Source organism: Peromyscus eremicus, chromosome 12 (genome assembly GCF_949786415.1).
Source record: "Peromyscus eremicus chromosome 12, PerEre_H2_v1, whole genome shotgun sequence".
Classification (NCBI taxonomy): Eukaryota; Metazoa; Chordata; class Mammalia; order Rodentia; family Cricetidae; genus Peromyscus; species Peromyscus eremicus.
This window is the reverse complement of record NC_081428.1, coordinates 61,256,747-61,281,657: the sequence shown is the minus strand read 5'-3', so window position 1 is coordinate 61,281,657 and position 24,911 is coordinate 61,256,747. Positions and strand designations below refer to the sequence as shown.

Genomic DNA, 24,911 nt, shown 5'->3' with positions numbered 1-24,911 from the left:
AGTGTGGTTTTGTTGTTGTTGTTGTTGTTGTTGTTTTGTTTGTTTGTTTTTTTTTTTTGGTTTTTTGAGACAGGGTTTCTCTGTGTAGCTTTGTGCCTTTCCTGGAACTCGCTTTGGAGACCAGGCTGGCCTCGAACTCACAGAGATCCGCCTGGCTCTGCCTCCCGAGTGCTGGGATTAAAGGGAGTTTGGTTTTTTGAGACTCACTGTGTAGTGTAGTAGACCTAAAACTATGTAGACCAGTCTGGCTGCAAACACAGAAATCCACCTGCCTCCACTTCTTGAGTGCTGGGATTAAAAATGTGTGCGGCCATATCCAGCTAGTTTTTGTCTCATTCAGCCAAGGCTGGCTTTGAACTCCCTGCCTGTACTATCCACATTCCGGAGTTCCAGGCATGTCCAGCCGCACTGGCCCTGCACGTTCTTCATGTGCAGAGTTGCTGTGAACGTTGGCCCTTTGCCAAGGAGCTCCTCATCCTAGCGGCTTCCCCTTGCCTCCCAGTTCACCTTAGCTTTCTCCGGAGCACCGCAGCACCGCGTGCCTGTGCACACCTCCTTTATTTTTCCTGGTGTACGCAGCAGCAGCAGCAGCAGCAGCAGCAGCAGCAGCAGCAGAGCCCAGGGCCAGTGTGCAGTAGCAGGTGGAGAAGCCCAGGCCTCTGTCGTGTTCCATCTTTCCCCCACCTCCTCCCTTCAGTTAGGAAGCAGGACGGAAGGGAGCTGCACTGGGAAGAGGAACCTCACCTGAGAAAACACCTCTAGCAGATTGGCCTGTGGGCAAGTCTGTGCTCCATTTTCTTGATTAATGATTGATGTAAGGGCCCAGCCGCTGGGGACAGTGCTCCTCCTGGGCAAGTGGTTCTGGGTTGTGTAGAAAAGCAAGATGAGCTAACCGTGGATAGAGAGCAAGCCAGTGTAAACATAGTTCTTCCGTGCTCTCTGCTTCGGTCCTGATTCAGGGTTGCCGTCCTCCTTGAGTTCCTGCTTGGTTCCCGGATGACGGGCTGTACAGTGTAAAATGAACTAGATTTTCCTCCCCAAGATACTTCTGGTCATGGTGTGTCTGACAGCGGTAGAAAGCTAACAGGGCAGGAGCCCTCCCTGTACACCGGCTTCCTGTGTCTTTCCTGATCCTTTGCAGTTATCCCATCAGAACTGGGAGGCAGTTGTTTCTTTCCTTCCGGCTCACTGCTTGCCTTTTTCTTTCATGACGAGGCTAATCCTAGCCCCGCCGCATGTCTCTGTCTAATCAAAATTACAGTGATTTCTTTCTCTGCTTCTGTTTCGTTCATTCTTAGGCCAAGGAATTATGTTTATGTTTGCAGAAAACTCAGGTTTTACCAGTGAAGTCTTTTGCTTTCTAGAGATGGTACAAGTGTCCATGCACTTACTAATTTAAAAATCCGTAGGTCATAGTCACTGCAAACATCCGACTTCCATACCCAATACTTGAACATAATTTTAGAATATGAAATCCCTGTTTTTCTTACATTGTATTCCGTGATAACAACCAAAGTTTGAAAAACAGAACTTTGAGAGAATATGGGATGCCTCTTTATGTTTAGTCTTTAGAGGTCTTTACAGAAAATCTCACATTTCCTGCATTAGCTATTCACCTTTTGTAAAGTAGCTTTGTAGACATCATTAAGACGTTTTTAATTTCCAAAGTGTCTAATAAGTTAAATGTAAAAGATAGGGCCAGGGTTAAGAGCACTGGCTGTTCTTGCAGAGTACCAGGCTCAATACCCAACACCCACATGCGGCTCACACCTGTCCAAAAGTCCAGCTGCTGAGGACCCAACACCTTCTTCTGGATTCTACAGGTATTGCGTGCACATACTGTAGAGTTCAAGGCCAGCCTGGTCTACAGAGTGAGTTCTAAGCCAGCCAGAGCTGTGTAGTGAGACACTGCCTCCAAAAGAAAGGAACTGTTAGTTATGGTATATCTGAATAGTGAACCACTAGGTGATACATTTTCTTGATGTTCTCTCTAATTTTCTTTTGTGTGTTTTGTTTCAAAATGATAAAATACCTTCTTAGCACTTACCTTACTAAACCAAAGCAAAATGCAGATATTGGAAGGTGGCAGACTCCTCTCAGAGGCCAGCACCTATTTCTGTAAATAGTCTTATTAAATGCAGCCGCACTCCCGCCCTTGGGGCTACTTCATGCTCCTGGCAGAACTGAGTGGTGGCCACAGTTGTGTGAGACTGAGATTAGCATTCACTGTTGGATCTTTTAAGGAAAACTTTGATGAGCCCCACTCTGCACAGCAGTAAGTATGTGAAGTAACCGGCAAGGCTGCTTTTAAAGCTGCATCCTTTTTGACCTTTGTCCATAACATGCTTTCCCCTCTTTCTTGTCTCGCTGCAGCCTAAATTAACAATGGCAAAATGCAGGAGAAATGTGGAGAACTTCCTGGATGCTTGCAGAAAAATTGGTGTACCTCAGGTAACGTGTGTGTGTGTGTGTGTGTGTGTGTGTGTGTGTGTGTGTGTGCGCGCCTGTAAGGGTATAATTGTTCTTACCAGGGCGAGCTGCAAACAAAGCTCTCACTACTAACATGATGTGTTATTACAAGGCTCTGTCAGTATTCTCCCCAGCAATATTCTTTCATGTTAAGTATTGATTTAAATAGTTATATTATAACTAATAAGTGAAAAATAATCGTTCTATTTTCTTAAGCATCCCCACTAGCTGTTTGACCTTTGTACAGGTACACATAGCAGAATATTTTCACATAAGTACTGTACAGATTGGAAATTCTGTTGGCTTCAATTTTTTAATACTTGCTTTTAATACATTTTAAATATATATATTATTAAATAATTTCAGAGTTCACAAAATGTTACAAGAATAGCAGGGTTCTTACGTATATTTCACCCAAATTTCCAAGATGCTAACATCAAATACCCAAATAGTATAGCTGTACCACCAACTAATTCAAATGGTAGTCCTGTTAACTAAATTAGAGGTTTAATCAGCTCCACCCGTTTTTCCACTAGGCTGCAATCCTTTGGAAGTTAGCACAGTGGAGACAATATGTAAGCACGTGCCCTGTTATGAAAAGACAGTGGGTTCTTCTGTGAGCCACTGTTACAGTGGTTCTCAACCTGTGGGTATAGAACCCCCGGGGGTTTGAACAACCCTTACACAGGGGCCACCTAAGACCATGAAAAACACAGATATTATATTACAAATCATAACAGTAGCAAAATACAGTCATGAGGTAGCAATGAAAATATTTTTGTAGTTGGGGGGATCACCACCGTGTATATTAAAGGGTCGCAGCAGTAGGAAGGTTGAGAACCACTGGTCTGTTTTTTTTTTTTTTTTTTTTTTTGCCATTGATAATACTATACTTAAACGTAGTAGATTTAGTAAGAAAAGAAATGTTTACACTGTTCATTCAGTGACCCTTTGAAGAGCAGTTAAAAACTGCTTTACTCTTGAGGGGAGCATGGAGCTTTGGATGATCTGGACATGGGCTTTTTGACCTAGCCTTATACTCAGGTTGGTCTTTGAGCTCTGGGGCTCAGGCTTCCCTCCCACCTCAGATTCCAGTGCTGGAGCTGTGGTGCAGCCACGTGCTTAGCAACAGTGTAAAGAAATTAGCAGCTTGGTGTGGTGTGGCTGGCAGTTTCTCTTTTCTTTGTTGCTGGAGATGGAAGCTGTGACCTCCTGCGTGCTCTGCCACTGAGCCACACCCTCCAGTCTCTAAACCTTAGTTTTGTCTGGTCTGCAGAGAGAAAAACACCAGCCTCTTCTGTCAGCTGCTTGATTAACTGTCGGAAACTAAGGACTGGCTCCTGAGCCCATCAGAAACCCAGCTTTGCTCCAAGTTAAGCCCCATTTAACCCCTGAAGCTTCCCAGTGATGCCTTTGACCAGTTCACTGTCCTGCTCTTACTGACCAAGAGCAAGGAGGCCCCAGCATCATGTATGCAGTGAGCACCCTTCACTTCCAGCTTCACACATTCCAGAGTAGAAAAGAAAGCATCTTCGTTAGCCAGCATGAATTCCACACCTGCTCTTTAGCCTTACTGAGTAGACTTATTTTATTCTTGGGGACAAATTCAAACTAGTATTTTTCGTTTTTATATCATTACCTTATAAAAGCTTAGGAAACCATTTTACCATTGACCTCATTTTCTAGGGAACTGGCATGTATTTTCTCCACAGTGAAAGTCCTAATGTCCATATGTGCACATTAGCATTCAGGTATTCCTGTCTTCTGTCAGCATGCCTGCTACCTGCTCCAGTTCCGTCCATCTCAGATCTACTGCCCCAGAGTGTGGCACGTACCCGTCCAGAAGAGGGGAAGCACAGAGAACAGTAACATGCTGGCTCTGCCCGTACCAGTACTTGCTGAGAGTCCTCCTCAGCACCATTTCTAGACATCAGAGCTGCCTGCCAGGCTCTCCAGGGCCATCTTATCTCAGACGTAAAGGCTGGAACCTGGAACTCTTTTCAGAATGTCACCGCCCTTGGTCAGCAAGATAGAAAACCACTGTGCTTTACAGCACACGTGTAAGTCAGCATTTTCCAAGATAGAAAACCACTGTGCTTTACAGCACGCGTGTAAGTCAGCATTTTCCAAGCAGGGCTTACGAGAGTTCGTTACAGCTCAGCCACCCCTTCTACCTGAGCTGAGCTATTCAAAGGTGAGACAGAGACAGAAAAGGTACAGTTTAAAACTGATCTTTTTCCAGGGTGGTTAGCCTGGGGCTCTTTCCATCCACACCACACCCTCAGCTCCTCTGCCAGAAAGAGGAAATGGACATCCACACAAGCCACCCCTTCTTCTCTCCCTCTGCCTTCCACCCACTTCCCTGCCAGTTGAAGATGAGCTCTAGTTTTGCTACCAGTTCTGTTAAAAATTAGTCATTTTCTGGACAGAAGGAGGATAACGAACAGATTCACAAGGTGGTAGCATCAAGCTGACATTCTCAGTCTTGTTTGTTCTCACCCCTCTGGCCTGACTAGACTGTGAGCCAGGGAACTTAGTAGTTCTCACCCCTCTGGCCTGACTAGACTGTGAGCCAGGGAACTTAGTAGTTCTCACCCCTCTGGCCTGACTAGACTGTGAGCCAGGGAACTTAGTAGTTCTCACCTCCTCTGGCCTGACTAGACTGTGAGCCAGGGAACTTAGTAGCTAAGCTTGTCGACTTGGTGCCCAGTTAGAAAATAACTATAAAGGTTTTTACATCTCAGTATGACTAAAAAGTGTTGTGCGAGATGAACTCTGTGTCCAGTGTGGTGAAGCATGCCTGTAATCCCTCCACTTGGAAAATGCAGGCAGTAGGGTATGGAGTTCAAGGTCATCTTCAGCTCTGTAGTGAGTCTGAGACAAGGCTGGGCAGCATGAGACCCTGTTTCAGACAAAAATAAAATGAAAGACAAATGATAAACAAAAACGAGTCAAATTATTGGGCTGGGGATGTAGCAATAGGAGAGTCCTTCCTAGGGTCCATCCCCAGCTCACCCTCAGAATATGAAGGAATCACTAAATAGGGAAACTCAGAAGCCTCTGGATAGGGGAATATATAGATGTTCACTTTTACTGCTGTGCTTTGTTTATTTTGCATTTTAAAAAAACCCTATATTAGAGTCTACTATCTTATATCCTAGAATTATTGTGTATGTTGAAGAACATTTCCAGGTTGAGTCCACTAATACTTTACTAATGGTAGCTTTAGATGCTCTCTCCATTTCTGTTGTGTAGTAGTGAACCAGATCGAGGGGTGATGGCTTCATCTGATGGTTTGATCTGTAGTAAACCTCCCTCATTACAAGGCTTGCCTCAGTCATGGAGCCTCTGTGGTTTGCCTGTTTCTCCATTACCCCTCTCTAGTCAGCCTCCTCCCTCTGTGCCCTACTCTTCCTCAGTAATAAGGAAGAAGGGAATTGAGATGAGGACACCCCTACTCACCGCCCCACTCTCAGGCCTCACGCCACACGCCAGCTCTGTCCATTGTTCCCTTAATGCTCATGGCTAGCCACCAACAAGCAGACTTTCTTCTGCTGCTCGGTAGAAAAGTCATCTGTGTGCAGAGAGGAGCCAGAGTTTTGGTTTCCAGCATTTTCGTACTTGTGATAGAAGGCCGCTGCTGCTGCCGCAGGGTGTGTGTCTGACCGCGGCTGACATGATTGACTGAGCTCTGTCCTTGTCTGCTTCTGCTCCACTGACTGTGTTTTTCTGTTTTCCTTTCCTGCTCACGTTTGGACAGGACACTCTCTGTTCTCCTTCCGACATCCGTCAGCTAAACCACAGCGTTAAAAGAACTGTCGAAACACTGCTTACTCTCGGGGCACATGCAGAAGAATCCAGCTTTGTCTCTTTGTCTGTCCAGCTTCTGGGTTTTGTGGCATTTTACTGTGCTTTAATGTTAACTCTCTGTGTGCTTTATTACCGGCTCTTCCCCTATAGCTGACTGTGCAGCCCATGCCTTCCACCGCCCTCCTGTGTTTGGTGAAGGTTTGTTCCTCATACAGAGTTAGTGACGTGTGTTTTCTCAGAGTGCTAACTGGAGTAGGTGCATCGTTTCCTGTATGTCCAGAGGGGCGTTGCATCCACAGTACTCACCGACGATGGCTAACAGAGAGACCAGCATTCTCTCTCCTGGTCATTGGCTTCCCGCCTGCCCTGTGGCCTTGTTTCTCATATAGGGGGTTGGGGTTGGGGGTTGAGGCATTTCTGTTAATGCAGTCCTGAGCCATAGAGAACTCCGCCCATCTTTTTCTACTATGCTACAATTCAGTTTTGAAGTAAAGAATGTCTGAGCCTTTCAACAGCTGCTCATCATGAAATTACTGGTACCCTTTCTAATGTGGAATACCATGTCACTTAGTTCTCTACCCTGAAATCCTAACTTGCCTGTAATTCTAACAGTATTTGGACATTTAGAAGGCACAGGGCATTGAAACTTACCGATTTTTGTTTGGTCTGAATTTTTAGTGTAAAGGTCCTGGGGGTTGCCTCCATTGCTGTTCTGAGCCATTGTATCCATTTAAGACTGTGACCACTGAGCAGATGACCAGAGTCTGCATGTGAGATCTGGCCACGCTTACCATGGATGCTGCCTGTGACAGATCCACTGCCAGAATCCTGTTAGAATGTGACATTTCTGACATTTGAGCCATTTTTATAGGTGAATTTGTATTTTGTAGGCTGTTGGGGAGATTGTATCAGAACTGCAGGTCCATCTCAGAATGCTTAGTAGATCAGTTTCAGGACCTGGGGCCGAGAACGACATTGCTGCATTCAGATCGCAGTTCTCACAAATGGTGTCTCTACACTCTACTGACAGAACTGGACGGCAGCTCAAGAGAGACTGCCAGGAACACAGTGCCCGCTGTAGTTAACCTGGGCATCCGCTTACCTCACGCACTTCTGTCTGAAGTGGGCCGTTCCTTACTGTCCCCTGCTAATGCTGGCGCGGTGACAGACTCAGTGCTATACAACAGTGCCTTTCCAAGGTGTGCTGGTGTGGGTTTGTCTTATTTTTAAGACATCTTGGAGTCCGTGATTACTGTCTGAGTTCTGTAGAGTTTTGTCCTTTTATACGTATACGTATACACACACACACACACACACACACACACACACACACACACACACACACACACGGTCAGGCTTATAAAGCCAGGTGTGGTGATACACACCTGTAATCCCAGCACTTAGGAAGCTGAAACAGGATAGGCTACATAGCAAAACCTTGTCTTTAAAATAAAAACCAACAAACAAAACCACCACAGAGGCTGATGTGTGGTCTAGACCAGCAATGGTAGGTTCCTAGGAAACATCCACAGAGTTGATGTGCATGTGGAAGTGCCGCCTCTGAGTGGTGTCTAGACCACTGTGCACCTAACTAGCCACTTGCCCTTGGCTTGGGCCTGGGTACCGCTGAGCAGACAGTAGGGATTTGGCCCTGGAGGAAGTGTCCCACCCAGAACAAAGCACACACAGATTTCATCTTTTTGTTGTTGGTTGGGTTTTTGTTTTGTTTTGTTTTGTTTTGTTTTTTGGTTTTTCAAGACAGGGTTTCTCTGTGTAGCCCTGGCTGTCCTGGAGCTCGCTCTGTAGACCAGGCTGGCCTCGAACTCAGACTTGCCTGCCTTTGTCTCCCCAGTACTGGACTTAAAGGCGTGCGCCACCATTGGCCGGTGCAGATTCATTTTAAATACAGCTTCTCTGTAGTTGCAGAGTTATTCAAAGTATTAATTCAGAACTTCTAGTTTTATTAGCAAATCAGCATTAAATAAAAAAGAAAGTACTTACACTCAAGTAACTGCCTCAAAAACAAATACTTGCTGTATTTTCTTTTTCTTTTTTTTTTTTTTTGAAGGTAGTTCTCCAACTTTATTTGACACTCTGCAGCTTAGTTCTCATCCACATTGACTGTCTGTAGATTTTTGAATATGGTAACAGGTACGTAAGTTACCAATGTGTAGAGCTTGTTTGGTGAGTCCTCATCCTCATTTCGTTTTCTGGACAAACGTACACGGATACAGTATGGAACATTCCTTATTCCTTTGGCCCAGACGGCTTTATTGAGCCTAGTATCAATGCGCACATCTGGAGTACCCATCTCCTTCATGGCAAATTTCCGGATTTCTTTGAGTGCCCTGGGGGCGGGCACGCGTCTTGAAGCCCACTCCATGGATGGCTTGTGAATGTTGATGGTGTGTTCTCGGGTCACCACCTCGTTGATGGCAGAACGGCCCTTCTCGCCACCCTTCTTTGCGGGAGCCGTTCTGCCGGGCCCAAGTTGGAAAGCCTTGCTGTATTTTCTTGTTGTTTGGTTTTTTGTTTTAGATTTTTTTTCTGAGACAGGGTTTCTGGTTTCTCTGTGTATCCCTGACTGCCCTGGAACTTTGCTCTGTAGACCAGGCTGGCCTCAAACTCAGAGAAGAGATCTACCTGCCTCTTAAAAGGTGTGTACCACCACCGACCGGCTCTTGCTGTATTGTTATTACAATCCATTTTGTAATTCAAGTGATACAGCATGTAGTAGAGCACTCCTATAACCCTCAAACTGGAGTGTAAGGCCTGCCTGAGCTATACAGCAAGACCCTTTCTCAACTAAAAGCAAAAAAAATGAGTTTTACCCAGGCATGGTGGCACACGCCTTTAATCCAAGCATTTGGGAGGCTGAGACTAAAGGATCTCTGAGTTTGAGGCCAGCCTGATCTACAGAGCGTGCTCCAGGACAGCCAGGGTTACAGAGAGAGACCTGTCTCTAAATAAATAAATAGGTAAATAAGTAAGTAAATAAATAAATAAATAATTTTGGTGAGAAGAAGAAAAACTAGTAAGTGTTATGCTAAGATTTGCCTTTTTCTTACAAGAGTAGCAAGATGGATATATCCAACTTCCTACCCAAAGCAACAATCACTTTTATGGCTCCGTTACTAAGATGTGAGTAAGTTTACATAATAGTTCTCCAGCATGACTTAATGCGCTGAATTTTACTATATGAAATACTTTACTTTTTCAAATATAATTTTGTTTTGTTTTATTTTTCAAGACAGTTTCTCTGTGTACCCTTGGCTGGCCTCAGGCTTGCTTTGTAGCCCAGGCTGGCCTTGAACGCACAGAGATCCACCTGCCTCTGCCTCCCAAGTGCAGAGATTAAAGGCGTGTGCCACCATTCACCTTTCAAGTACAGTTTTTAAGACAAGATCTCACTTTGTAGCCCAGGCTGGCCTTGAACTCGAAGAGACCTGCCTGGCTCTGCCTCCTAAGTCCTAGGATCAAACACACCCAGCTAAAATACAATTTTTAGAATCTGATTTTCAACTAATTTAGGTTTACCCTTCCACAAATTACCCAAAGTAGAGAAATGTTTCTTAAATCCATGTAACTCTGAGGGCCGTGGCTTACAGAATGGAGCTGTGGCGCCGGTCCTGGCCCCTCCCTTTCCTGCAGTTAAGGTCATCAGGGAACCATGGTGTGTCCCAGAGTGTCCTCTATGAGTGCTGTTCTCCCTTGAGCCATAGCTTGGTGTAACGTGGCCTGTTTTCCACGTTTCCTGCTCTGTAAGTTTGCCCTGATCTTTGGGCTGTTCCTCCTGCTGTGTGACTGTGTGTCCCCTGTCAGTCTTCTGCTTTTCCAGACGTTCTGTATGGACCTTTAACTGTTAATAAAGTGGCCCTAAGTGTGAGACACCGTCTGCGTCTGCCTCCTTTAGTGGGTGGGTTTCCCGGGAACTTTGCGGATCTCACTTGGTTGTTACGGGGTGGGGGTGAAAGTTCCTTTTGGTTCTGTGATGTTCATCCTCTTTTCTTTTCTGTTTGTTTTGTGTTACGTTGTCCCCTTTCAGGAGCAATTATGTTTGCCTCTGCACATTTTAGAAGAGAAAGGGTTGAGCCAGGTCGCGGTGACCGTCCAGGCCCTCCTGGAGCTTGCCCCACCCAAGCAGCAGCAGCAGCAGCAGCAGCAGCAGCAGCAGCAGCAGCCACCTCCACCGCCACAGCTGTCTGCTGTCTGAGGACTCCCAGGCCCTGGGTGGTGTTGGCACAGCCAACACAAGGAGCGGGAGAATGCGATTGTTGGCGCCGCCTGCTCAGACGGAGCCCTGTGTGTTCCTAGACGCGGTCTTCACGATTCCTGCCAGGAATGTTTGCTTCACTTCTCCATTTTAGGGGAGATTAAACCCATTTCCACTAGTTTTTGTTTTTAATAAGGACACAGTTTTCTTAAGTGGAACTTTCATTACTGAGGACCCAACATGGAAGCCTAGGCTGGCTATGCCTTCTTCGTGGGGAGCAGGCCCATTTTTCATGCCAGAGCCAGCAGCTTCGAAGCCAGGTATTCAGCTCTCTCAGAGGACAGACATGCCATTATCTTTCCCAATTCCTGGATGTCTGCAGCTCACTGGTTTCCACAGTTGGGCTTCATTCTCCTGGAGCATTTGTGAAATCCAGATTTGCATCAAAGTTTTGGCTGTGGCCTGGGAACCTGCATTTTGAGCAGACATTGTAGTTGTTCTCAGGCAGTAGAGACCACTGTTCCAAGACACATAGTTATGTGGTTTGAGGGTCCTGCCCCGCTGCGTTTTCAACTGCATTTATATCAAAGGCTGTGTTATGATGACTTGGACAGTTCTGTGAAAGAAAACAAAAATAATAGAGAAGCCCTCGATTCTGCACAATATAACAGGTATTTAAACCAACGTCCAGGCCTCTCCCCAGCCCTGCCCACTACCACCCTATCTTTTTCTAGAGGTTGGTTCTGTGCATCACCCTGCTATTTCCTAAACACAGAGACACACTCCACTCACAGTTCTGAGCTATAAGGTATAACGTTCTCAACAGTGTTTGCATGTGACTCAGTGAGCCTGCTGATCCCAGGGCACCTGAACCGGGCACGGCAGGTGCACTCCCAGCTCCCTGGGGCTCCTGGGACCCTGAAGGAGAGCCACACTCTTGCATCCTCTCTCTCCTCCAGCTCCTCCCCCACACACCCGCTGCCTGTGCCTTACTGCACATCTGTGAGCAGGGAACAAAAGGGCCCAGGGATCCAACACAGCGTGGGCGTCTTTAGTTAAATTTAAACACAGAAGTTTTCCTTCCCTAGAGTTTGCATACTTTTTAGTTGTTAGTTGTCTCTTTGGTGTTTGGTGTGGCAAATAGAGTAATTTCATAAAGCTGTTTAATAGGGGTTTTCTGTATAGTCTTTCACTTTTATGGGTTTTCTTCCCAAGGCTTGCATTTGAGAACAGTATTGACCCTGTGCAGCATCTAAAAGTAATAACTTTGATACTGGACCATGGTTCCATCCCCAGCACCACCTAAAATTAGGTGCAGAGAGGCACACGAGCCTGTAATTCCAAACATTCCAAAAGTGGAAGCTGGGTGGTCAGGATGCTAGGTAACTGCAGCCCACCTGGGCTGTAGTAGACTGTGCTGAAGAGCTGCCTCAGCAGTTGAGAGCCCTTGCTGCTCTTGCAGAGGGTCAGGGTTCAATTCCCAGCACCCACATGGCAGTTCATAACTGATGCCCTCCAATGACTTCCTCAGGTACCAGGCATGTACATGGTACACATACATACATGAAGATAAAACACTCATACATGTAAAAATATTTTTTTTAAATATCCTTCCTCTAAAAGTGACTTTGAACAAAATCATTTTAAGTATCTAGTGAAAATAATTTCTCCTTGTTTGTGCAGAGAAGTTTTTATTAGAACATTGCTACAGAACATTGCTACTTTATCCAAGTTTAGAAGCATGTAACAGCAGCCAGGCATGGTGGCACATGCCTGTAACTCAGGAGGCTAGGGCAGGAGGATCGTGAGTTTGAGGCCAGCCTAGGCTACACTACAAGACCTTATCTCAAGGAAAGGTAAGTAAGTATATGGTAGAGCACCTGGGCTCCCGCCCAGCCTGCAGGCTCCTTCCAGAGCGGAAGCAGCAAGGCTTGTTCACCACCAGCTGGGCTGCTGGGCTGGCACACCTTTCCTTCTAGTCCACATTAAACCTCAGCATAATTTCCACATTCTAGATCTCAGTATTGTGTAGAAAATGAGTCCAGAAGACGTTGCATAATACAACACCCGGAAGACTTACGAGGGTTCCCTAGAGAAGTCGACCTTGCACCGCGTGGTAGCACATGTCTTTAATCCTAGCTTTTGAGAGGCAGAGGAGGCAGATCTGGTCTACACAGTGAGACCCTACCTCAGAAAAAAGAGGACATTTTAACATTTTAGTTTTTCATGTGAGACCTTATGTACTTATCAAGCTAATTCAGATTTAATTATTAGGAAACATTTGCACAGTTTGGGCTGAGGTGGTTACAGATCTTCTGAGTCAGCATATAACAACAAATCAGGTTTTCTGTTGGTCTTTTGTGACTTCATATGTCTGTTTCTAAATTGAAGAACAATTCATTTTGATATTTAACCTTGCTAGAGACCCCAGTGTAGGATAGTTAGTCTTGTCATAGTCCCCTAACCAGAACTGACTGCCTTACCAGTGCTGACGATGGACAAGCCAGGTGCCTGCCCAGCCCTACCCTGCCCCCTACAGAGATGTCAAGTCAGCAGTCTCCAGGCTCTCAGAGGCATCTCTGCCTAGCACTCCCACCAGGATCCTCCTGTAATGAGCAGGTCTGAGGGACTCACGGAGGAACCCTTGTATCTGGTAGAACAGACTAGAAAAGGTGATCAGTGGGTGGTTTCCAACCCAGCCGCTCTGTAAATACACCCTTACAGCTCATCAAGGAGCCTGTAATCTTGTCTCCTCTAGTCAGCAGTGACTAACAACGTGCTATGCTGATGAGTTTGAAGAGCTAAGTATTTAGATGGTTGTAGAAATGAAGGAAAACTCGTTGTGTAGAAGCCTTTTATACACACATTGCAGTGAGGTGCTTACAGCAGATTTGACTTCTGAGATGTTACACACATGTAATTAGTAAAAGGTTTTGTAAACATTGTCCTATATTTGTATGTCTGTAAATACACTGTGTAAGTTTTGAGTATAAATATGTCGATACCGTGTATGTTATTTTAAGTTGCCTGTATGCCATCTTATATGTGGACATTAAAATAAAAGCCAATACTTCAGCAGCATGTAATAAATAAACACTTGCAAATGTTCAAGCCTAAAACTTGTTTCTTTAGCAAAGACAAGTCAAGGAAAGGGCATCTGTCTGTCTGGCTCACTGAGGGGACGACTCTTGTTAAAACAGCCTTTGAGGGGGCTGGAGAGATGGCTCAGAGGTTAAGAGCAGTGACTATTCTTCCAGAGGTCCTGAGTTCAATTCCCAGCAACCACATGGTGGCTCACAACCATCCGTAATGAGATCTGGTGCCCTCTTCTGGCCTGCAAACAGACATACATGCAGGCAGAACATTGTATACTAAATAAATAAATCTTTAAAAAAAAAAATAGCCTTTGAGGTTAACACCCACTTTTTTTTTTTTTTTTTTTTTTTTTTTTTTTTTTTTTTTTTTTTTTTTTTTTTTTTTTTTTTTGGTTCTTCGAGACAGGGTTTCTCTGTGTAGCTTTGGAGCCTGTCCTGGATCTTACTCTGTAGACCAGGCTGGCCTCGAACTCACAGAGATCCGCCTGGCTCTGTCTCCCGAGTGCTGGGATTAAAGGTGTGCGCCACCACCGCCCAGCGACAACACCCACTTCTTAAGGAGGCACAGGTAGTGAGGTAGCTCGGACGGCAGCAGGATTAGACAGCTAATTCAGGTGGAGCTATAGTGCAGTCGTAGTGTGCCTACTGGCATGCATGAAGTCCTGGTTCCATTCCCACACTGCATAAACGCCTGCAATCCTAGCACTTAGGAGACAGGGCAGGAGGTTCAAGGCCAGCCTGGACTGCATAGTGAGTTTGAAACCAACTTGAGCTGCATGAAGTCTCAAAAAGTTAAAAGGGTTTAATTCGTGAATTAAGACATAAGACACATTAAGGTAACTTTCCTCTCAGAAATAACCAGTTGAGGGCCAGTGAAATGGCTCATCAAGTAAAGGGGCTGGGCTGGCTGCCAAGCCCAGTGACTTGACTTTAATCTCAGGGACCCAAAGGAGACATAGAAGGAGACAGTTGTTGAAAGCTGTCCCCCTGTGACCTCCACACGTGAGTTGTAGCATGCACATGCATACATGTTTGTTTGCATGCACACACTAAGTGCTTTTTTAAATTTAAAGAAGCAAGCTAGGCATGGTGGTGCATGCCTTTCATCCCAGTACACAGGGTGGCAGAGACAAGCAGATCTCTGAATTCAAGGCCAGCCTGGTCTACACAGCGAGTTCCAAGATGAGCCTGGCGACCTGAATTTGAGCCCGAGTACCCACAGAAAGGTGGAGAGAACTGAGTCCACGGAGCTGTCCTCTGAACTCCGCATGTGCATCAGCACACATCATGCACACATGCACAGGAGGAAGGGGGGCGGGGTGGAGATACACCAGCCAGCTGCGCTGAACTGAAAGCTCCAGCGGTCCAAGACGTTCCCTATTGACTGGTCACAGCAGGAATGAGCCAGGAAGTAGACTGCTGGTTTAAGGGAAAGCCGCAGCCCAACTCTGCCGTGTGCCACACAGGCCGGTTTCACCTGTCTTGTTTCTTTAAGTCCTAATAGCCCAGATGATGGGCATAGTTGTGTCTCACTTGGCCAAAATCTCTCCGAACTAGCCTTCTGGGACCCGTGTCCCATCTTTACCACTAGAGGACTGTGTATTCCCACTCCATCTCTCTCACATTGGCCACTTCCATCTTTATCCCCAGAAAAGTTGCCGGAGCAGCTTATGTAAGAGGTGTATTAGATGCCATCCCCCGATACCACCAACCCTGGACTGATAGTAGCCCTGTGAGACAGTCGAGAACCAAAGTTTATTAACTACCATGTGCATACATATTATGCTAAGTGATAACCTTGAATTCTCACTTTTGTTTATAACAGTTTTTCACTTTATTCATATGGCATTAAATCAGAGTCAAATATTACATTAGTTTTTAGTACATCACTATAAGCTGATGAACTGTTCTCTGACGAGAATGTTCACAAAGCTACTCAACATGTCTTCCCCCAAGTCCACAGTCTGAAGAGGCCCTACAGCCATGGTATAGCTCCCATTCAGGGTTTGAAAACTAGAGTAACAGGCCTGGTGACCTTCCTAGGCGTCCTGGATGAAGATCTTCATCACGGGTGTCTCTTGAGACCAGACGACAGAACAACAGGTACTTGTCACTCCTCACTTCTTGCCTCTCCGTTTATCCTTCTCCTTGCCTTTGGAATCTTTGCCGTCATCTTTCTCTTTCTTGGGCATTTTAAAACCTCCAATTTCCTTCCGGACCACTGTACCTCGCCACCAGGCCTGGAGCTGGAAGACAGAGGGAGGCAGTTCATCTCAATGTGCCCAACAGCACTGTGCTCTTGCTACACAAGAGAGAACCCATGGTCGTTAGTGTTTAAGGAACATCTCTGAGACATGGCAAGTGGCCAGGCTGCTTGTTGGCTGTTCAGTATGGCTACCCTGTTGTTCCTGGCCGAGAGTGGAAATGCAGTGTGCTGGGCCCCGTTTTCCATCAGACTTAGAACCCCAACACTTCAGGGCTTGCTCCTTTGGTGAACACCTCACACCTCACAGCCATTGGCTGTAAAGGGAATGTATGTCTGCTGCTTGCACTGAGGGCCAAGCTGAGACGTCTCAGTGGTTCATGGTGTATCACATCTTTAGGGAATGTCTGTGTGATGCAACTATTCTGAACAATCAAAGTTATCAAATCAGCCTCGCCTTGCCTACTGAGAGCATGTGAATCCACTAGTGACAACAAAAGCAGTCTGCTCAGTTCTTCACTCTGAATGGAATCTTGACAGACGGAAAACATAACAAGCTGGACCAACATTTGCTAATTATACACTAAATGTTCCTAATAGGAAGATCAATGATGAGTTTGGATACCTGGTCCGGGAAGTACTCTAAAGTTCTCATTTTGGACTTGTGGTTGTGGCTCAGTGGTGAGATGCCTAGAGGCCCTGGGCTCAAAACCCAGTACCACAAAACGGAACAGGATGCAGCCTTGTATGGTGGCGCACACCTGTAATTCCAGCACACGATCAGTGGAGTTCACAGACAGCCTGAATGACACAGGCAGAACTTGCTTCCTCCTCTACGTCTCAAACTCATTCCCCGCAGGCCCCTGAAGGATGCTCTTCCAGGCAGCGTTTTGCAAACCAGCTGCTACCTTTGCATTACCGTTTTTGCTTTAAGCATTTTTCCAGGGACTGGAGAGATGATCCAGCAGTTAAGAGCACATAAGCTCTTGCAGATAACTTGAGTTAGTTTCCCAATATCCACAAGTTCTGGAAGTTCACAGCCATCTGTAACTCCAGCTCCAAGGGATCTGATGCCTCTCTGGGCCTCAGATGCACATGAGTGCACATACCCACATACAGACACATAGACATTTGCATAATTAAAGTAAAAATTAATCTATTTAATAAAATATTTTCCAGAATCTGGACTTGATCATGTCATTATTAATATTTGCAAGTTCACATGTTTATGAGAAATTCTACTATCTCAGCCAGGCCTTGATTGCCCACGTCTATAATCCCCAAGACTCAGGAGGCTGAGGTAAAAGGAGCAATGTAGGCTACATACATAGTGAGTCCCAGTCAGTCAGGGCTATGGAGAAAGACGCTGTCTCAATAAATAAAAATAGTAAGCTAAAAGAAGTTTTAAATATGTTTTTTCTAATTTGCATGTCCCTTCCACCTTTTGGGTTGCTTTGTTTTTTTAAGCAACTTGTACTGGGCAGCAGCAGACGGCGACTTACATCCAGATGTGGAGGGGGGCAGGGCATCCGGGAGCATCCTGCCTAGACCGGAGTCCCCTCCTCAGATGTCATGGCTGGGAAAGAGGCTTTGCTTCCACTGCTCACCTCCTCTGCCCAGGCCGGAGCCCGGTTTGCCCTTTCCTTTGTCACCTGTCTGCCTGCACCCAGAGCGCCTGCGGTCTACCCGCCATGCCCACCCTGACCGCCCACCCGCGCGCCCTACCTTCACCCGCGCGCCCTACCTTCACGATGCTCTTCAGCTCCAGGTCATCCTGCTCCATCTTCTTCCTGGTCTTCTCCTTTTCCATCCGGTCCTCAATGATGACCTGCTCATACTCTCGGATCTGCACAAGTACACAGGGAGCACAGTCGTCACAGCGCAACCAGCCCTGCACACCAGCGATCCCCGGTGTGCACACCAGCGATCCCAGAACACCGGGGACGCGGCAGGAAGACTGCTGCAAGGCCAAGGCCAGCCTGCTCCACCGGGGATACGGCAGGAAGATAGATACTGCAAGGCCAAGGCCAGCCTGTTCCACACAGCAAGTGGATGGTTCAAAAAACATCCTGTCATCATCGTCGTCATCAGAGTCCCACTGGTTTACAGACACACCTCTACTTTTGGGCAAAAAGTTTTCCCCAGCCCCTCGCTGGCTTCCACTCATTCCCCGGGGGTCCACTACCACCCCTTACCGTCTTTGCAAGGTCCTGAAGGTGTGATAGGTCGGTGGCCTTGGCAGCCTTGAGAGCATTTAACTCATTTTGTTTTGCTTCTGTATCTTTATCAAATTTCTCCATCCAGAACTCTAGCTTCTCCTCAAGTTTCTATTTGGAAAGAACGTTAAAACGTGGCTCCCACCAGACATAAAATAACAGGACCGTGTGATGCCAGTTACAGCAAGAACACGCACGTTTTCCTACAGAGATCCAGTCAGAACAGACGTGGTGAGGACATGGGGGGGGTGCTTTTAATCTGGTTGGTGGCCACACACACTCCACACTCCACATGTGTGTACTTTTCTGTGTGTGAGCCGCTCAGTTTTTAAAATAGGAGGGCGCCTATGAGCTAACAGCATGGGACACATGCACAAGACGTGTAGAACTCAAGCCAGGCAAAATCTCAGAGGGTGGAGGTGAGCAAGAAGTCCCACCCTAGCTGGGATGCTGATGGAGAGGAAGAGCCTGTCCTCTTTGAGGGGGTGGCCCCCAGAGGTCACCACACACCACTGGAATGCCACATAACCAAGAGCACCTGGGCAGTACAAATTGTGTCTGAGGGTTTTTTTTTTTAAAGGACAGTTTGATGTGGGTAGGGAAGTGGGGTTAGATCCGGGAGGAGCTGAAGGAGTAAATGTCATCAGAATACATTTTATGAAATTGTCTACTAATAAGATGAAAAGATGCATAAAGTGACGAGAAAATCAGGAGGAGGGGCTGGGTTCAGCTCCGGGTAGGTCGCTCTTGCTTTGACATGCGGCCTTGAGTTTGAACTCTTCAGAAATGAATCAATACTCATAGGCCAAGATAAAAACACTGGGTGAGAGGCTCCAGTGTCGGGGGAGGGGCTCCAGTGATGTGGGGGAGAGGCTCCAGTGATGTGGGGGAGGGGCTCCAGTGATGTGGGGGAGGGGCTCCAGTGATGTGGGGGAGGGGCTCCAGTGATGTGGGGGAGGGGGCAGAGGAGCAGGTAGAAATTCTGAAAGGTAAACAATGACATCAGCTCTTTTTTTATTAACACTGAACACTCGTCAAAAGACTGAAATGTGGGCTGGGGGTACACTCAGTTGGGGTGCTGGTCTAGCATGCACAAAGCCCTGGGTTTGACGGCCAGCACCACATAAAACTAGACATGATTGCCTACATCTATAACCAAAATAGAGGCAGGAGGATTGGCCATCCTTAGCTACATAGCAAGCTAGACCAGCCTGGGATACATGAGACACTATCTGGGGAGAGGGGAGTACTGAAAATTCTCAATGAAAACAGATATGAATCTAGGATAAGATGCCTAGCCAACCTAATTTTCCAATATGACAGAAAGATGAGAGTCAGTCTTGGGAAAGTTACTTGAAGATGCACTTTTGCAAGGGAAAATGAAAGCCGATGCTGGGGACTGAACTCAGGTCCTGCGGCAGAGCAGGATAAACTTCCTCCTGCGCCATCTCTCCAGCTCCATAGCTACCTTTAAATTTCTTATACATGCCTAGGTTTTGCTTCCCTTCTCTTAGGTCTAGAATTAATCATTGTCTATGTTCTGTTGCTTTTATTAAAGTAAAAATTTGTATTTACCTCCCCCTTCCCAATAGCCTATGTTGAAATCAACTTTTTGCAAATGTCAGATACACTGGCACACAAAATCTATTATTGTGCTGCACTGTGCTGTACAAAGATTGTTGTCTGTCCGCTTTACATCCACTAGCTGAGAGAGCTAGAGGTCTAAAGAATTCATGGAAATGTGAGTGTGAGGCTGGAATCTGAACCTTGGAATCTGCCTTCAGAGCTGTGCACCCCCCATTAGACTTGACTGCCTCCTGAGGAACTTCAGGTCCGGCTATGGCTTTACTAGTTTTTTGATTAGGAGCCTGTCCTGGTCTTGTGGAGGGGCTAAGCTTGAGCACGTCACAACCACCTGTCACCTCCTGAGTGCTCCGGGGGATCTAACACCGTTCTCTGGTTTCAGTGTGGCAGATATACATACACATACACGTACACATACACATAAATAAATAAATATACTTAAGATAAACAAGTGTATTTTACTTTATGAACGTATTAAAGGAGAAAAAATACATAAATGATGATTTGGATGGATGAAAAAAATGCATCTCAGCCAGGCGTGGTGACACACACCTTCAATCCCAGCACTCACGAGAACTCTGAATTCTTTGAGTTTGATGCCAGCTTGGTCTTCACAGTGAATTCCAGGCCAGCCAGGGCTATGTAATGAGATCCAGTCTCAAACAATTAAAAATTTAAAATTAGGCCGGGCGGTGGTGGTGGTGGTGGTGGTGGTGGTGGTGCACGCCTTTAATCCCAGCACTCGGGAGGCAGAGCCAGGCGGATCTCTGTGAGTTCGAGGCCAGCCTGGGCTACCAAGTGAGTTCCAGGAAAGGCACAAAGCTACACAGAGAAACCCTGTCTCGAAAAAACAAAAAAAGAAAAAAAAATAAAATAAAATAAAAATAAATAAAAATAAAAATTTAAAATTTAAAAACAAATGAGTAGTTACTGGTTTAAAAAACAAAAAACAAAACGTTGACAAGAAACTCCTTAACTTAATAAAATTTGCACACCCGTGATCTACAGAGTACTCCTCCCCATTTGTGTCAGCCTACGGCTCTCAGCTCCTAGTACTTTCTGCAGGGCCTGGCCTCACTGGAAATGTTTGGCCACCTAGCAAAATACTAAGCTTTGTCAGTAGAGGGCACTGGAGGACATGACAGAGGTCTGGAGGCTCCTGGGCACACTGCTAGTGCTGTGACACCCAGGGGCACCAACACATTTAACTAACAACCACAGCCTCTGCTTACCATCTGCATTATGACTAGGTGAGGTAGATTCCTAGAATTTAAAGGATGCAACAGCAAATCCATAGTGTTGTACTTTAACATATTAAAAGAGAAAAAATCTCAATGACAATAGTCCGTCTTACACACTATTCCTCTGACTGGAGAAGGAAGAGGAAGGAGGGAGGGGGATGGTTAAGGGAGAGAGGAGGAGAAAAAAGAACATCTAAGCCAGCCATGTGCACACTCCTATAATCCCAGCACTCAGGAGGCTGAGGCAGGAGGATCCAGAGTTGGAGAACACCCTGGGCTGTATAGTAAGAACCATATCAAACAAACAAACAAACAAACAAACAAAAATTCTTTTCCCCAAGTCTCTGCTTCCTGTTAGCCAGCTTCTCCTGGCTTCAGGTCGTCCAGCAAGCACACTTCTTCCCATGCAGGAAACCACAGCCACACTTTCTCCGTCAAGACCCAAATCTTTTTTGTTTCCAAGACAGGATTTCTCTGTGTGTAGCCCTGGCTGTTCTGGAACTTGCTCTGTAGACCAGACTGGCCTCAAACACACAGAGCTGAGTGCTGGGATGCACCACTACCACCCACTACTTTTTATTTTTTTATCTAAAGTTTTCAATAGCAACTCAATGCTACATGATATCCCACGGTTGAAATATGCCTGAAAGTAGGTGGCAGTTTTCTATTCTTTTTTTTTTTTTCCCCAGAGCTGAGGACCAAACCCAGGGCCTTGGGCTTGCTAAGCAAGCACTCTACCACTGAGCTAAATCCCCAACCCCTCTTTTTTTTTTTTTTTTAAGATTTATTTATTATATATACAGTGTTCTGCCTGCATGTATCCCTGCAGGCCAGAAGAGGGCACCAGATCTCATTACAGATGGTTGTGAGCCACCATGTGGGATGCTGGGAATTGAACTCAGGACCTCTGGAAGAGCAGCCTGTGCTCTTAACCACTGAGCCATCTCTCCAGCCCGGTGGCAGTTTTCTATTGGATACTTAGATCACTTCCAAGTTTTGCTGTTTATCACATCTTTATGCATGCTTGTACCATCTCCAGGTACGGGGTATATGGAAAAATCCCTTCAGCTCTGTACACTGTCTTGGATTCCTCAGGATATCCCATGTTAGATCTGTGGTTTTTCAGTCTATTTGGGTTTTCTAGATAGATAATTTTATTGGCTGGAAACACTGTTACATCTTCCCTTATATCATTTGTACATGTTTCTGTCTTAGCGCTGACTCTGTAGTTAAACAGTGTGGTGCTGATTGGCACTAAAGATAATGGGTCCCACTCACCTCCTTTCTTTCCACAGCTCCTCTTACCCCTCCCTTCCTCTGTCCCTTACTCATTTCTTTCCTTTTGGTTCTTTTTTTTTTGTAAGACATGATCTCATGTAGCCCAGGTTAGCTTCAAACTCCTGATCCTTCTGTCTCTACCTCCTGAATGCTAAGATTACAAATATAAGCAACTGTGCCTGGCTTGGGGCATTATTGTTATCATCATCATCATCATCATCATCATCAGAGACGGGGTCTCACTGTATATCCCAGGCTGGCCTAGAACCCATAGAGATCTGCCTGCCTCTGTCTCTTGAGTGCTTGGGATGAAATGCATGTGCTACCCTACCACACCTGGCTATGGGGCATGGCTTCTTTTATTTGGGGCTTTAATGGTGTTTTGAACAGGATTACACATAGACAGACATCTGTGCCAAGTTCTCTTATGCAAGTTAGGCCATTACTGAGAACTGGACAACTGAATCTGGACTTTTACATGATTGGTCTTGGGTAAAATCAAACCTCCTCTCTTTGGGGCTCTCTTACCAGTGGAGATACCCTGCTCTCCTGTGTCTGAGAAGAATGGGTCACACTTGCATTCATGCATGCACACACACACACACACACACACACACACACACACACACACACAATCAATCAAGCAAGCAAGCAAGCAAGCAAGCTGAAAAGAGAGATGCCTTGAAATGACTGTGTATCCATTGCTAATGGCAGAACAGATTATACAGTGCCTGGGCTACATTCACAGCACAAGATGGGGAAAAGTGTCTCATTTATCCAGAATCACAAAAGCCCAGTCGCAGTCCCTCCGAAGTGCTTTTGTATCCCTGAGACTGCCTTAGTAAATACCTGCAGTGCCGATCAGTAGTGGCTGTAGCAGACATGTGTCCACTCAACGGACAGTTTATAATGATTTTAAATTATTTTGCAAAGAGATTCTAAGAACATGAACAAAATGAAAAAGCAATTGATAATTTTAAAAGCTTCCCTGAACTGAACATGTTATTTTTATAATTTAAAAAAATCAAGCCGGGCAGTGGTGGCACATGCCTTTAATCTCAGCACTCAGGAGGCAGAGGCAGGTGGATCTCTGTGAGTTCAAGGCCAGCCTGGTCTACAGAGTGAGTTCTAGGGCAGCCAGGGCTACACAGAGAAACCCTGTCTCAAAAAAAAAAACAAAAAAACAAACAAACAAAAAAAAAACCAAAAAACTCAGCACATAGAGGGCTGGGTACGATACAGCTCAGCAGCAGAGTGCTTGCCTGGCGCCCCTGGTGCCTTGGGTTCAATCCAAAGCACCACAAGAAGAAAAAAATCAAAATATCTTATTTTCAAATTATAACTATGAAGCAATGAAAGAACAAGCAAAATGTGTCTTACACACGTGAAATTTAGAAGGGTGAAGAAAAATTGTATCCGCCCTTACATTACAGCTGTGTGCTGTATTCAGATGCTGTGTGTAGTCTTTCATTAGTCTTTTTGTTATTGCTGTTTGTTTTTCATTGTTGTTGTTTTGAGACAGGGTTTCTCTGTGCAGCTCTGGATGTCCTGGAACTCACTCTGTAGACCAGGCTGGCCTCAAACTCACAGAGATCCACCTGCCTCTGCCTCCTCAGTGCTGGGCTTGGAAGCATGTGCCATCACCCCTGCCCCCCCCCTCCACCCCCAGAACCCATTCATTAGTTGTGTTTTTTTTTCTTCCCCATTCATTAGTCTTAGGGTTGGTTTTTCTTTCCTTTACTAAATTCATTTTGAGCTGAGCATGGTGGCGCACACCTTTGTCCCAGCACTTGGGAGGCAGAGGTACCAAATCCTGCTCTACATAATGAGTTCTAGGCCAGCCAGACTACATAGTGAGACACTGTGTCCTTAAATACAAAAGCATTGCTTTCCTCAGAATTTTATGAGGGGAATTTTTTTGATTTGAAATAGGGTCTCACTATTGGAGCCCTTTCTACCCTGGAACTTGCTATGTAGACCAGGGAGAGTTTGGGGTGTTTGTTTGTTTATTGGGGGGGGGGGCTCAAGACAGGGTTTCCTCTGTGTAACAGCCGTAGCTGTCCTGGAACTCCCTTTGTAGATCAAGCTGGCTTTGAACTCACAGAGATACACCTGCCTCTGCCTCCCAAGTGCTGGGATTAAAGCCTGGAGTCACAACTGTGAGCTGCCATGCGGGTGCTGGGAACTGAACCCAGGTCCTCTGCAAGAGCAGCCAGTGCTCTTAACCTCTAGGGCATCTCTAATTTGATGCTAATTGTGGCATCCGTGTCCAGGTGACTCACCTGCTGCTCTTTCTTAAGGAACATTTCGATGTCCATGTGAACTCGGTTCTCTTCTTCAGTTCTCATCCTCAGCTTCTGTAAAGCACCAAACACAGGCTCTCTACTCAGCAAGGCTGAGACCAGCAGGCCCCGGTGGCAGACGCAGCAGGACCCCAGGAACGCCCAGGCTTCCCTACAGAGCTATCCATTTGTACTCCACAAACACTGCAGAGCCATGGGCTGGCACCTCCTCAGACACACGCACGGGCCCCAGAAAAGGCCATCTCAGTCCTGTCATCTGAAAAACAACGCTTCAGGGGTACAAGATTCTCGGCCCAGGGAAGGATGTTACAGAATTCAAGACGGCCCACCCCCGGAATCCCGGCTCTCTGGAGGCTGAGGCAGGCAGATCAGTTCAAGACCAGTCCTGCAATGCAAAGTGAGTCTGAGGCTGCCCTGAACTACAGAAGCCAATGCCGAAGAAGAGGAGGAGGAGGAAGAGGAAGAAGATGACGACAACAGAACAGAACAAAGACAGCAG

At 46.1% G+C, this 24,911-nt stretch overlaps 3 protein-coding genes across 14 annotated transcripts in view; 1 reads left to right on the top strand and 2 right to left on the bottom strand.

Annotated features, from left to right (window-relative positions):
* Lrch3 (leucine rich repeats and calponin homology domain containing 3) overlaps window positions 1-11,863 on the top strand; it is a 112,216-nt gene extending 100,353 nt beyond the window's left edge. For 8 of the 10 annotated variants that reach the window (XM_059277627.1, XM_059277622.1, XM_059277624.1 and 5 more), the window contains 2 exons: window positions 2,374-2,451; window positions 6,230-6,791. In XM_059277627.1, coding sequence (XP_059133610.1) covers window positions 2,374-2,451; window positions 6,230-6,433 — 282 coding nt within the window. In that variant the 3' untranslated portion in view covers window positions 6,434-6,791. Of the gene's footprint in view, window positions 1-2,373; window positions 2,452-6,229; window positions 6,792-10,324 lie in introns of those variants that run through there. The other 2 variants (XM_059277625.1, XM_059277620.1) reach the window with 1 other exon arrangement.
* On the bottom strand, window positions 8,348-10,278 carry LOC131922826 (large ribosomal subunit protein eL31-like). Its single transcript, XM_059277686.1, has 2 exons — window positions 10,238-10,278; window positions 8,348-8,792 (listed from the first exon to the last, which is right to left on the bottom strand). The coding sequence occupies exons 1-2, from the start codon at window positions 10,276-10,278 to the stop codon at window positions 8,381-8,383; spliced, it is 453 nt and encodes a 150-aa protein (XP_059133669.1). The 3' UTR covers window positions 8,348-8,380.
* Window positions 11,864-15,397: 3,534 nt separating the features above from the next.
* Iqcg (IQ motif containing G) overlaps window positions 15,398-24,911 on the bottom strand; it is a 43,552-nt gene continuing 34,038 nt past the window's right edge. For 2 of the 3 annotated variants that reach the window (XM_059276945.1, XM_059276946.1), the window contains exons 8-11: window positions 24,392-24,466; window positions 17,986-18,117; window positions 17,535-17,636; window positions 15,398-15,833 (exon numbers count right to left, since the gene is read on the bottom strand). In XM_059276945.1, coding sequence (XP_059132928.1) covers window positions 15,705-15,833; window positions 17,535-17,636; window positions 17,986-18,117; window positions 24,392-24,466 — 438 coding nt within the window. In that variant the 3' untranslated portion in view covers window positions 15,398-15,704. The remainder of the gene's footprint in view (window positions 15,834-17,534; window positions 17,637-17,985; window positions 18,118-24,391; window positions 24,467-24,911) is intronic. The other variant, XM_059276947.1, reaches the window with a different exon arrangement.